Source organism: Artemia franciscana, chromosome 5, assembly GCF_032884065.1.
Source record: "Artemia franciscana chromosome 5, ASM3288406v1, whole genome shotgun sequence".
Taxonomy (NCBI): domain Eukaryota; kingdom Metazoa; phylum Arthropoda; class Branchiopoda; order Anostraca; family Artemiidae; genus Artemia; species Artemia franciscana.
This window is the reverse complement of record NC_088867.1, coordinates 26,685,106-26,699,019: the sequence shown is the minus strand read 5'-3', so window position 1 is coordinate 26,699,019 and position 13,914 is coordinate 26,685,106. Positions and strand designations below refer to the sequence as shown.

At 34.7% G+C, this 13,914-nt stretch overlaps 1 protein-coding gene across 2 annotated transcripts in view; it reads left to right on the top strand.

The window, feature by feature from the left end:
- Positions 1-13,914, top strand: part of LOC136027185 (N-acetylated-alpha-linked acidic dipeptidase 2-like) — a 62,805-nt gene that overhangs the window by 17,634 nt on the left and 31,257 nt on the right. For both annotated transcript variants that reach the window (XM_065704194.1, XM_065704193.1), the window contains exon 3: positions 8,963-9,232. In XM_065704194.1, the coding sequence (XP_065560266.1) occupies positions 8,963-9,232 (270 nt within the window). The remainder of the gene's footprint in view (positions 1-8,962; positions 9,233-13,914) is intronic.

Here is a 13,914-nt window from a genome sequence, read left to right as displayed (position 1 = left end):
ATTCCTTGACCCTTCCACTTCACCTTCATGTTTCCCAAGTAAGCTACAGAACCGACCAGTCAGTCCCAATAGACTGTCAACTCTTCCGCTCAAAGCAGTCAGTGGGTCTAAACGAGTGGGTCTTAAAGTGGGATCAGAATGATCAACTCTTTTCCTCATTTGTTTGATAACTTCTACAAGGAAGTTCAGGCAGTTTAACCTAAACTGTTTGAGATCATTCAAGGGTATCACATCCTTGTATTTCAGAAAGTGTATTTTGGTATTTGGACCGCAAGAAATCTTGGAGATTTCCTTGAAACAGCGTGAGGTCATGGGTATGACAAAAGCATCATCATCTCAAAGATGTCGGTTTTGACAAAAGACTTCATGATAGACTTCATGGCTGCCCTTGAGCAGGAAAAGGAGTTTGTGAATACGAGTGTCACTACTCTGGAACTCCAAATTCAAGTAATTGATCTTGTTGAGTGTAAACACAAGGAAATGAAAGTATGCCTTAGTCAAGGGCTCCTTCGAGTTAGACAAGATTTTGGCAGCTTTATTTCGGGAACTCTTGTCCCCAGCTGCATCTCCATGACCGTGATTGGTGAAAACATCACAAGGGCATTCCATTGCTCAAGAACACGAGAAATTGCTTGTTCCATCGAAAGCCACCAAGTATTTGCTATTTGAAGCAAACGGTGTACCTTCAGGTCTGCGAATCGTTTAATTTCCTTCAGCTCAGCAATACGTTTGGGGCTGTTAGCAACATAGTTGATCAAATCTCTCAGCATAGGCTCAAGGCCTTCTGACAGTCGCTTGCTCGCATGACTAGCAATTAGGGCAAGAGAATAAGTGGTACATCCAAGAACAAACAGCTCAGGTAGCGCGTCATTAACCATCCCCCCAGACTTCCAGCGGTAAGCAGTGCCCCAAGTCCAGCTTGAGCTCCCGTGCTAACAGAAGCATTGTCAAAGCCAATACCGATCATCCGATAGAGTGGTATGCCAAGCTTTTTTAAACAGTTCATGATTAAAGTTTTCTGTCCAAGGCTGCTTGCACCTTCAACCTCCAGAATTCCTAAGAATTCTTCTTTGACTGCTTGAGTATCGGGCTGTTTGTACTTCACAATAATCACTAAAGATTTGACACTTCCTCTATCTGTTGGCTCATCAAGAGCCACAGAGTAAAAGGTTTTGCTCAAATCACGAGAAAGTCTGCTTCATTCATAAGGGCAAGAACATTCTTCACGATCCTTTTGATCCTCGTCCATTTCATTTGCACATTCTTAAGCACATGCAGAGTCCAGTGCACATGCTTTCAAAACACGGATAAGTATATCGGTTTTAATGAAAGGTATGTCTTCTGAGGCAAACCACGCTGATAAGCGGATTTCTGCATTGGTTACATCAATGTCCTTCTGCCTAACAAACATCAGCACACTGGGTGTAGATGCAGCTCCTTCTTCTTTGCACCTATAAATGTGATTCTTCAATTTTGTATGCCTCAAAATATTCTTTTTTGACCCCTTCAAAACCCGATGGTAGGGCTTGCACGACGGCTGGTCTCTATTGTTGGGGGCTCTGGTTAAGTAAAAGCTGAGCAAAGTAAAATAGCTGAGCTCCTTGTCATCCTCCCAAGCTTTAACAAAAGCTCGTTTTGGTTTCTTCTTGGTTTTTCTTCCTGTTTTTCTGGTTTGTACTGTTTCTGTCTCACTATTGCTGCTTCCACTGTCACTCACACAAGTATTAGCCGGTTCCTTGTGACCCACTTGCACATTCTTCTTTTTGCTTTTTTTTTTACTAGCCTTACATGAGATTATGATGTCTACACCTTCATGACTTTCATACATTTCACCTTCTGAGTAGTTGTCAATCAGTTCTATATTGTCGGTAGCCATCTTTCTGTTTTTCTTGGTTGTCTGTTCTGTACTCAGACCTCCACTATTTTCAGGCTCATTGTCGGTACCAATGCTCAGTTGATATGTACGTTTGGACTTACTTTTCCTTACCGTCATGTTTTCAGTATCAGGAACAGATCTCTGCTTGCTTTTCCCTGACGTTACCACTGCAAAACCACCAAAGGGATTCACATTTTCAATCAAAACTGTCTCTCGATTTCTTAGAGTGGTTTCAAGAGCACTATGCTCACCAGCCATTTTGTCTGAAGTGCTATGAACATCAATGACAACTCTCTTGTCACTTGCCAGCTGCCTTGGTTTCTTCACTTGTTCTTCCCTGTCTTTCAGCGCACTCTTTTCCTTCTTCTTTTTTTTTTGAGAAAAAGTCTAGTATCTGGCTCTGAGCCTGTTTTTTCGGTAAATTTTTGGGTTTCTCCCATTCTAGAAGCCAATCAATTTCAATTTTCAGAGAATATATCTGCAAGGTGAACCAGAATCCTTAATATCATTCTATTGCAGTAACAATGCTTTCAGACTTTACATAGCTTGATTAGTATCTTTTATCATCTACTAGTTGAGTAACCACAGACAGACAAAATATTAAGTTAGATCTTACAGAGGTTATAAAAATCACCATCAATCACCTTCCCATGTTTCATTTTAGAGAAGCATATCATGTCATAATCATAGCTAGGTCCACGTCTCTAAGTTTTAGGTTATTTCAGAACATGCTCGAAGATTAACACTCAGCCTAACCTTAAATAGGTGTTTGCAACATTTTTATTCAAGTAGAAACAGCACCAACAAATCAAGACTACCTTAAAATCAAGATGAAGGATTGTATTGCCTAAACGCATTGACTGGCTCTCACAGACACTCAGAAATGCTATGATTTTAACAAAAATCTAGTAGAAACAGCATCAGAAAATCAATACTATACATTAAAAACAAAAGGAAATATTGTATTGCCTAAACTCATTGCTTGGCTCTCACAGATGATACTGAGTTGGTTTTGAAATTTCTAGTCCTTATCTTACTTATGTAAGAATAAGCAATTTACAAGCGACACAGTAATTCCTGGGAAAGTATCAGAGCATCAAGTTCTGAGTTTTGGGAAGTAGCGCTTTTCTCTTTGATTTAATACATTAGAGGTTTGCTATGTGAACTTTTGTTGCCAGTGAACTTTGCAATTTCCTGCACTTGCCGTGTCTAAACCCAACTACCAGTTAGGCAAAGTAGGTAACTAAGGATATCTGAAAGACTTGTATAGGTATTTTGAATCCTTATTTTACCATTTACCCTAAAACTACACTGTTCACATCAATGTAACAGTTCACATTAGCATACCTCTACTGTATACAACTCACAACAATTACAACAAAACTGCACTGTTCACATTAATGTAACCGTTCACCTCTACCTCTACTATATACCTCTACTGTATACAACACAGAGTATTTGGTTCTCTTTTCAGTCTAATTTCAGGAATATGTTACCCTTTTTCAGATGTGGTGTATCCCTAAAATAGGATGTGGGTACTTTCAGGATTACTCCTGAAACTGGTAATCTACCTGAAAACAGGGTTTAGGGACCTGTTTCGAGGAGTACATTAGAGATATTCTTATTTTAATTTTCTTTAACTGTTTAGAAAGGTGCTATTTTAGTGCACTTGTTGTGACAAAAGTAGGGTACGTACTTGTACTTGTGGTGGGAGTCAGAAGGGAGCAACTGGGTTTACCATCTGTGTACAAATTTCTTAAAGCCACCAATGGGATTCAGGTCAGACTTGATCAGAGTTCACCAGTTCTTGTTTTGCCCTCCTTGACGCCTCTTCCAAGAGTCGTAGCGCTCAACTAGAAGGATTTGACGGGGCATGTATTCTGGTGGTCTTCGCAAGACGTGACCCAGCCATTCTAAGTGGCGCTTTTTAACGGTGGTAGCGACATCTCTTCTAATCTTGTAGAGCTGGCGAATATCGGAGTAAGATATGCGATCTTTCCGGCGAATTATAATTATTTGGTGTAAGCATCCATGTTCGGAAGCAGCTAGTGCTCTCTCATGTTGAAGCTTCAAGGACCCAGTTTCAAACAGTTCGTGGTAACGAACTGTAGTAAGGAGCGACCCGGCTCAATTGTAACCAAAAGTCTAAAAGATGGAATTTTTGTACCAATAGCTATATCAAAAGAATTGCATTTTAATTCTGATTTTAAATATATAAGTTTCATCAAGTTTAGTTATACCCATCAAAAGTTACGAGCCTGAGAAAATCATGCGTTTTTTTAGAAAATAGGGGGAAACATCCCCTAAAAGTCATAGAACCTTAACGAAAATTACACCATCAGATTCGGCGTATCAGAGAACCCTACTGTAGAAGTTTCAAGCTCCTATCTACAAAAATGTGGAATTTTATATTTTTTGCCAGAAGGCAGATCACGGATGCGTGTTTATTTGTTTGTTTTTTTTTTTCCCAGGGGTGATCGTATCAACCCAGTTGTCCTAGAATGTTGCGAGAGGGCTCATTCTAACGGAAATCAAAAGTTCTAGTGCTCTTTTTAAGTGACCAAAAAAATTGGAGGGCACCTAGGCCCCCTCCCACGCTAATTATTTTCCCAAAGTCAACGGATGAAAACTCTGAGATAGCCATTTTATTCAGCGTAGTCGAAAAACCTTATAACTATGTCTTTGGGGACAACTTTCTCCCCCACAGTCCCCGTGGGAGGGGTTACAGCTTCAAAATTTTGACCAGTGCTTACATATAGTAATGGTTATTGGGAAGTGTACAGGCGTTTTCTGGAAGATTTTTTGGTTGGAGGCAGGGGTTGAGAAGAGGGGGATATGCTGGGGGAACCTTCCTTCAAAGAATTTGTCACGGGGGAAGAAAATTTCCATGAAGGGAGCGCAGGATTTACTACCATTACTTAAAAAAACAATGAAAAAATAAACATGAAAAAGTTTTTTTTTAGCTGGAAGTAAGCAGCAGCATTAAAACTTAAAACGAACAGAAATTATTGCCCATATTAGGGGATCACCTCTTCCTAATACCTCGCTCTTTACACTAAAATATTTTTAGTAATTTCAATTATTTATTCTGCGGCTTTTGTGATTCAGGGGTCATTCTTAATGAATTGGGACAAAATTTAAGCCTTAGTGTAAAGAGCGAGGTACTGACGAGGGGGCGAACCCCCTCATATATGTAATAAAATAATGAGAATACAAAAGTTCTTTAAGTAGGCTAATTTATAGGTTACGTATATCTTTTGCTAATAAAAACATTCGTAAAAAATTAAGTTCTAGTTGCCTTTTTAATTAACCGAAATTCGGAGGGCAACTAGGCTTCCTCCCCCGCTCTTTTTTTCAAAATCATTCGATCAAAATTATGACAAAGCCATTTAGCCAAAAAAATAAATTTACAAATTTCGTTTTAATTATTCCTCTGCGGAGAGCCAAAATCAAAACATGCATTGATTTAAAAACGTTCAGAAATTAAATAAAAAAAACAAGTTTTTTAAATGAAAGTAAGGAGGGACATTAAAACTTAAAACGAACAGAAATTACTCCGTATATGAAAGGGGCTTTTTCTACTCAACGCCCCGCTCTTTACGCTAAAGTTTTTACTGTTTTAAAATGTAGAGTTAAGAGAAAGAGTCGACACCTAGTTGGTGGGAGCACTTCCCCCCCCCCAAGCCCCCCCGCTCGCGTAAGTCGTTACGCGCCATATTAGTTACGCGACATTGTAGTTGTGTCCCTGTGTCCCACCTGTAAATATATATATATATATATATATATATATATATATATATATATATATATATATATATATATATATATATATATATATATATATATATATATATATATATATATATATATATATATATATATATATATATATATTATATATATATATATATATATATATATATATATGTATATATATATATATATATATATATATATATATATATATATATATATATATATATATATATATATATATATATATATATATATATATATATATATATGTATATATATATATATACATATATATATATATATATCTATCTATATATATAAAAATAAGTTGTCTGTCTGTCTGTGGATGGATCAGGTGACGTCACCTGAAAAAACTGGATCAGGTGACGTCAAAACTGAAAAAACTAAAAAAGGCAAAAACTACAAAAAAAACTAAAAACTAATAAAAAAAATAAAAAAGCTAAAAAACTAAAAAAACTAAAAAAAGGCAAAAACTACAAAAAAAAACTAAAAACTAACAAAAAAGCTAAAAAACTAAAAAACTAAAAAAAAGGCAAAAACTACAAAAAAAACTAAAAACTAATAAAAAAAATAAAAAAGCTAAAAAACTAAAAAAACTAAAAAAACTAAAAAAAAGGTAAAAAACGAAAAAAACTAAAAACTAAAAAAAAACTAAAAAAAAAGGAAAAAACTGAAAAATAAGCTAAAATAAAGGTAAAAACCAATAAAAAACTAAAAAAAAAACTGAAAAAACTAAAAAAAGGCAAAAACTACAAAAAAAAAAAACTAAAAAAAAACTGAAAAAACTAAAAAAAGGCAAAAACTACAAAAAAACTAAAAACTAATAAAAAAAGTAAAAAAGCTAAAAGACTAAAAAAACTAAAAAAACTAAAAAAACTAAAAAAAGGTAAAAAACTAAAAAAAAATAAAAAATAAAAAAAACTAAAAAAAAAGGAAAAAACTGAAAAATAAGCTAACATAAAGGTAAAAACCAATAAAAAACTAAAAAGAAAAAAAGGAAAAAACTAAAAAAAAATTTCATCTAAAAAACTAAAAAAAACTAAAAAAGGTAAAAACTAAAAGAACTAAAAAAGAAAAAAATAAATGACGACACTCAAAGAGAAAGCGACCAGGACAAAAGGAATGTTCGATTAGCAATCAACAAAGCACCGGGACACAGGGAGTATAAATGACGACCAGGACATAAGTAAAAAAAAAAATTAACAAAACTAAAAAGAAGTCAAAAACTAAAAAGAAAAAAAAACTAAAAACTAATAAAAAAACTAAAAAATCTAAAAATCTAAATAAACTAAAAAAGAAAAAAAAAGGAAAAAAATAAAGGAGAAAAACAAAACTAAAAATAATAAAACGGATGATTTTGATTTTGAAGTGATTAATTTCCCATTCCCTGAAAGTAATATACACTCAAATATTACATATACAGCATTTCACTCACAGTTATTTAGATATGCAAGGATTTGTAGTAGCTATATTGATTTTAAAAATAGATGTAAAATTTTAAGCCAAACATTGATTTTAAGATGTTTCTCTGCAAATAAACTAACTTTGCAATTTAAAAAACTTTTTTCATTATAACGAACTTTCAAATAAATACCGGAAGAATTATCTTGAAATATTTAGCAAAATCTTCGGTTGATTTTGATTTTCATTGTTACTGAGTTTGGCGTGTCCCAAAATTTTGACAGTGGATTTCTGGAGGATTTTGCATATGTTGTATTTTCAAAAGGTCTTAATTTGCATTCATTTCCTTGAATTTTATTTAGGTCACATTTGCATCAATAGAGTGATTTGATAGATTGTAAAATTTTTAATAATTGTTCAGAATTAATATAGATTTTGGAATGGTATGTTCCTTCTGATTAATATAATTACACGAGGGCCAAAACCAAGGTATAATAACTTAGTTCTGGAGTTACTTGGTTGTTTTACATTTGTTTTTTCAAAAGCATATATTTTGGGGGTGATACCTAGCACGGGGATACCATAGGGAATTTATGGTAGGCACGCCATTTGCCTGGGTAGGGAATTTAATGTGCCAAAATCCTATAAGCAAGAGTGTATTCTCCTGATGAGCCCTTGTGTTAGGCTGTTGCAGCTGAATTATTGCTTTTAATATTTGGTAAATGACGACTTATACTTACTTACGACACGACTGTCTGTTAATGGATCATTCTTAATGGTTGATTGTGTATGGCTATTCTGTCTGACCTATGTAATTGGATGGATGAGCGGGATTAAGGCCTCATTCAAGTACTGATCTATATTAATTACTAAGGTAGGAATACGGTCTTCCTTTCCCCTACTGTCTTTTGCTTATGGTGTATGTTTATTTATGTGTTTATGCTGTTGCATTGGTGATTTCTTTTTATGGCACTTGATATCTACCAAGTGACATATAGCGATCATAATGAAATTTGATATTTAGAAGGAACTCATGTCTCAGAGCTCTTATTTCAGATCCCGACCAGATGTGTTGACATTGGAGGGGGAAACTGGTAATCTGGGAAACGGTTATAAATGTCGTAGCTTCGTGATTGACGTAACCGGACTGGATCCGCTCTCTGTGGGGGAGTTAGGGGGTGGGGTTCAGTGTTTTGATGAGTTTGGTGCTTCTGGACGTGCTGGGACGATGGATATTGGTAGGCGCGTCAGGGAGCTGCACAAATTGACTTAATAAATTTGTTTTCCCCGATTCGACCATCTGGGGGGCTGAAGGGAGAGGGAAAATTAGGAAAATTGAGGTATTTTTAACTTACGAGTGGGTGATTGGATCTTAATGAATTTTAATATTTAGAAGGACCTTGTGACTCAGAGCTCTTATTTTAAATCCCGACCGGCATTAAGCCTCTGATTTTCCTTTTAAAGAAATCTATTCATTCTTAGAATTTTGCTAGAGCTCATACCATATGAGCTCTTGGCTCTTGGTTTTTCCGACTTCGTCACAAGCACCATATGAGCTCTTAGCTCTTGTTTCATTATATGTATTGTAGCTTCTTGTCTAGTATTCTGTATAAGCATGAAACCTTCATTTAAGCTTTATTTTGTACTAAAATGCTTATTCATAATCTACAACACTCATGACCAAAAATCGGTCTGGATATTCACATTCAAGCACATCGTTCACTGGGCATTCTAAAGACATTATCAGCGTCATCTCTTAGTTTAATCAAATAAATATTTCTCTTGAAAAGATTGCTTGGATACAAACATTAAGAATCATTATTAAGAATTATAGCTTAATGATCTTATCTTTGTTATGATTTACAGGATAATTGAAAAGCTTAGTTATGTACTGTTCGACTCTTTTAGGTTCAGAACGCACAAAGATTTGGAGCAGCAGGGATAATCCTGTACAGTGATCCACAGAACTATGCTGGTGACAATGGCCAGGCATCTCCGTATCCAAACTCCTGGTGGTTACCAGGAGAGGGAATGCAACGAGGATCAATAGTGTGGCATGATGGAGACCCAAGCACCCCAATGTATCCGGCAATAAAAGGGGCTTCTCGAATTTCCTCAGAAAAAATGGATCTCCCAAGAATCCCAGCTCATCCTATTAGCTATAACGATGCAAGGAAGGTAGGACTGTCTAGATATCAATTATCAGGGCATCTAGATATATCGATATCAATACAAATTGATATCAATTACTGTCCTATATTACTAAAAACTGTGCTTTGATTCTATTGACTAATTTTTATGCTGTATTTTCACTAACTAGTCTCATTATTTCTTATTTCTGGACTGTCTCTTTAACACCTGCGCCCATGAAATTGCCTAGTAAACATCCTTTGCACTATTTTAAGCCCGTAAAAATAATACACAGCTTGTAAAGCCAGCATTAAGCCAGCATTAAGCCAGTAAAAGACCGAAGCTTTAGTCAAAAATTTTTTTTAGTGATTTCTTTTTTATCTCTACCGCCCCTGCCTAATTAGTGGCTAAATGAAAGCTTTTTGAAACTGTGGAGACTAAGACTGGATATTGGTGCTGCTGTCAAAAAGTATCACTAGTGCTATCTCGCGCTTGATGGGTCTTGGCGATTTCGTTTCTAACTTTGCAATTTTGTTTGTTTATGAAATTGAGATCCAACTACAATGTCATTACTACCTTATCATTACCCCAAAAGAACTGATAAAACTGAAGAACTGAAAAAGAACAAATACTAGAAGGTGTTGGTGACCATAGCTTTGACATTAGCGGAAGTCCCCACTTAGTTCCAAGTGATAAAAATTTAATAAACGAATATCAATTTTATTTCAAGTTTTATGTATTCTTTCACTACCTGAGGTGTATTTGAACAATTAGTAAGGAGGAAGTTGGGATCCAGGGAGCGCTTTTTGGGCCTTAAAATTACACGTATGCCAAAAATTCCGATTTTGGGACATATATATATTGACTGAAAAAAACAAACAAAAAACAATCGGTTCTTATGGCACTTGGTATTAACCAAGTGACGCATAGCGATCGCAAATTCTGTCGGTCGGTCTGTCTGTCCGTATGTCTGTCTGTCCCGGTTTTAATAGTTCAGGCACTTCCAGAAAAGCTAGGACGATAAGATTTGGCGGGTATATCAGGGACCAGCCCATATTAAGTTAAAAATAGTCTTTTCCCCGATTTGACCATCTGGCGGGGAGTGGGGGGCGGTAATTTGGAAAAATTAGAAAAATGAGAAAAATGAACGGGTGATCAGATATTAATGAAATTTGATATTTAGAAGGATATCATGTCTCAAAACCCTTAGTTTGAATCCTGACCGGATCCGGTGACGTTAAGGGGAGATGGCGGGGGAAACCTAAAATCTTGGAAAACACTTAGAGGGGAGGGATCGGGATGAAACTTAGTTGAAAAACCAGACACAAGTCCTAGACACGTGATTGACATAACCGAAACGTATCCACTCTCTTTGGGGGAGCTGGGTGGAGGGTTAATTCTGAACAATTAGAAAACATGAGGTATTTTTAACTTACAAAGGACCGATCGGATCTTAATGAAATTTCGTATTTAGAAGGAACTCGTAGCTCAGATCTCTTATTTTAATTCTCGACCGGATCCTGTATCATTGGGGGAGTTGGGGGGACGGTATATCTTGGAAAACGCTTAGAGTTGAGAGATCGGGATGAAACTTGGTGGGAAGAATGAGCACAAGTCCAAGATACCTGACTGACACAACCGGACCGAATCCGCTCTCTTTGGGGGATTGAGAGGGGGGTTAATTGAGAAAAATTAGAAAATATGAGGCATTTGTAACTTATGAAGGGTGATCAGATCTTAATGAAATTTGATATTTAGAAGGATATTATGCTTCAGAACTTTTATTTCAAATCACGACCAGATCCGGTGACATTTGGGAGAGTTCGAGGGGGAAATTGGAAATCTTTGAAAACGTGAAAATTGAGGTTTCTTTATCTTATGAATGGGTGATCGGATCTTAATGAAACTTGATATATAGAAGCATCTTATGTCTCAGATGCTCCATTTTTATTTTGAATTGGATCCGGGGAGATAGGGGGCTGGAGGGGAGAAAGTTAACTCTTGGAAAACAATTAGAGTGCAGAGATCGGGATGAAACTTGATGGGAAGAATAAGCACAAATTCTAGATGCGTGATTGACATAATTGGAACTGACCCGCTCTCTTTTGGGGGAGTTGGGGGATGTTAATTCGGAAAAATTAGAAAAACTGAGTTATTTTTACTTAAGAACGGGTGACCGAAAGGAGAGGAAAAATTAAAAAAATGAGGTATTTTTAACTTACGAGTGGGTGGTCGGATGTGAATGAATTTTGATATTTGGAAGGACCTTGAGTCTCAGAGCTCTTATTTTAAATCCCGAACGGCACTAAGCCTCTGATTTTCCTTTTAAATCAATCTATTGATTCTTAGAATTATGCTAGAGCTCATGCCATATGATCTCTTGGCTCTTCCGACCTCGTCACAAGTGCCATATGAGCTCTTAGCTCTTGATCTCTTTAGCAAGAGAAAATAACTTGACTTTACGACACATTGGATCTACGATCCGAATTCGCGAAGATACGATCAGAATTCCCGAACCAGTAACCAACACCGACTTTCCCACCTGATTTTGCATAATGATTTATCCTTTACGATGAGACAAGGGAACACTACGGTAAAGGGTTGAAACTAAGAGACCACAGAAGTTTCCTAAGCAAAAGGGAGATAAGCTTGTAGCTTACACTATACTTTGTATTTCATGGTTTCTGAAGTCACTGATTACAGCCGTAAAAACCAAGTTATAATAATGTATTCCAATTTCCTGTACAATGGACGCATAAGATACAGATGGACACACAATGGATACAATAAAACGTCGACTAAAATTATATTGGAAACAATATTTGTGCGATGTAATACAACACTCGTTAGTTATAATTTCTGATCATTTGAACTTCGGTTGAATTTTTCAATATAATTTTTAGTGCCTTTGGTTTTATTTTTTAAACATTAATTAATTATTATAGCAATGTTGTTTGAATTTGCTCCTAACTCTTCGTGGAAAAGCTGTTTCTTCTTATTTAATCTATTTAAAAATATCTACAGGAATAAATCTTAGAGGAATGAAGAGGCATGTATTAATCAATAACTAATGAAATAGTAACGCAGTACAGACAAAAAAAAAGAAATCCGAAACTAAATTATAATATAATATAAGTGGGTCATGAATGGAGTTTACAGTATTTTCATTTTTTTTTCAGGGGAGGGGTTTGCTACGCTAAAGCTATTTTGATTAACTTTTGAAATGTGATTTGTGACGCTAAATTGATTTAGAAACAATGTTTCTAAATCATCCATGCTTTTATTAAAACAATCGGGACTTATTCTTTATTTTGTAATTTTAAATTCATAGAATAAATTGGTAAAAGCAAATAGTTAAACAAAGTTTTCAATAAAAATTTTTCGAAATACACATTACTTAAATTTTGAATCATCCTTTAGCATATATAAAGTGTATGTTCTGCAAGCCACAACTGTTTTTACTTTAGCAATGTCAGGGGTTTTGAAGAGAATGCTTACATGTATGAATGTATCATTATATGAGACACTAGCAACAGAATTTGAATATTTAAGCACGTTGTTCTGCACAGGGTTGCAGTGTCTTTTCTTTTCTTTTTTTTTGTGGAATAAATAAAAATAAGGCATTGTTATTACTGCAAAATCTAAGCTTTCCTAAAAAAAAGCTCTCATAATAAAAAAAATAAAGGCCTTGAAACTGTAATCCAAAAAGTAGTGCCACGCTCATATTGGGTATAAACGAATATTTAGAAGATTTTAACTCGGTAAGTACATTTTAAGTAGTGGTTTTATTTTGAATAACTAGAGTATAATGACAAACGAAATATTTGTTTGTCCAAAATAGCTTAATTCCTCTCCCTTCCCCCATTTCTTTTTTGATTAGCATGACATTATACTTTGATTCTTGGGTGGAGGGCTGGAGGCAGTGTGTCGACGAATAAATATATATATATATATATATATATATATATATATATATATATATATATATATCTATATATATAAAAATAAGTTGTCTGTCTGTGGATGGATGGATGGATGTGTCAGGTGACGTCACCTGAAAAAACTGGATTAGGTGACGTCAAAACTGAAAAAACTAAAAAAAGGCAAAAACTACAAAAAAAACTAAAAACTAATAAAAAAAATAAAAAAGCTAAAAAACTAAAAAAACTATAAAGGTAAAAACCAATAAAAAACTAAAAAAAAAACTGAAAAAACTAAAAAAAGGCAAAAACTACAAAAAAAAACTAAAAACTAATAAAAAAAGTAAAAAAGCTAAAAAACTAAAAAAACTAAAAAAACTAAAAAAAGGTAAAAAACTAAAAAAAATAAAAAATAAAAAAAAACTAAAAAAAAGGAAAAAACTGAAAAATAAGCTAAAATAAAGGTAAAAACCAATAAAAAACTAAAAAAAAAAGGAAAAAACTAATAAATGACGACACTCAAAGAGAAAGCGACCAGGACAAAAGGAATGTTCGATTAGCAATCAACAAAGCACCGGGACACAGGGAGTATAAATGACGACCAGGACATAAGTAAAAAAAAAAAAAACTATCTATATATATAAAAATAAGTTGTCTGTGGATCTGTGGATCGTGGATCAGGTGACGTCACCTGAAAAAACTGGATCAGGTGACGTCAAAACTGAAAAAACTAAAAAAAGGCAAAAACTACAAAAAAAACTAAAAACTAATAAAAAAAATAAAAAAGCTAAAAAACTAAAAAAACTAAAA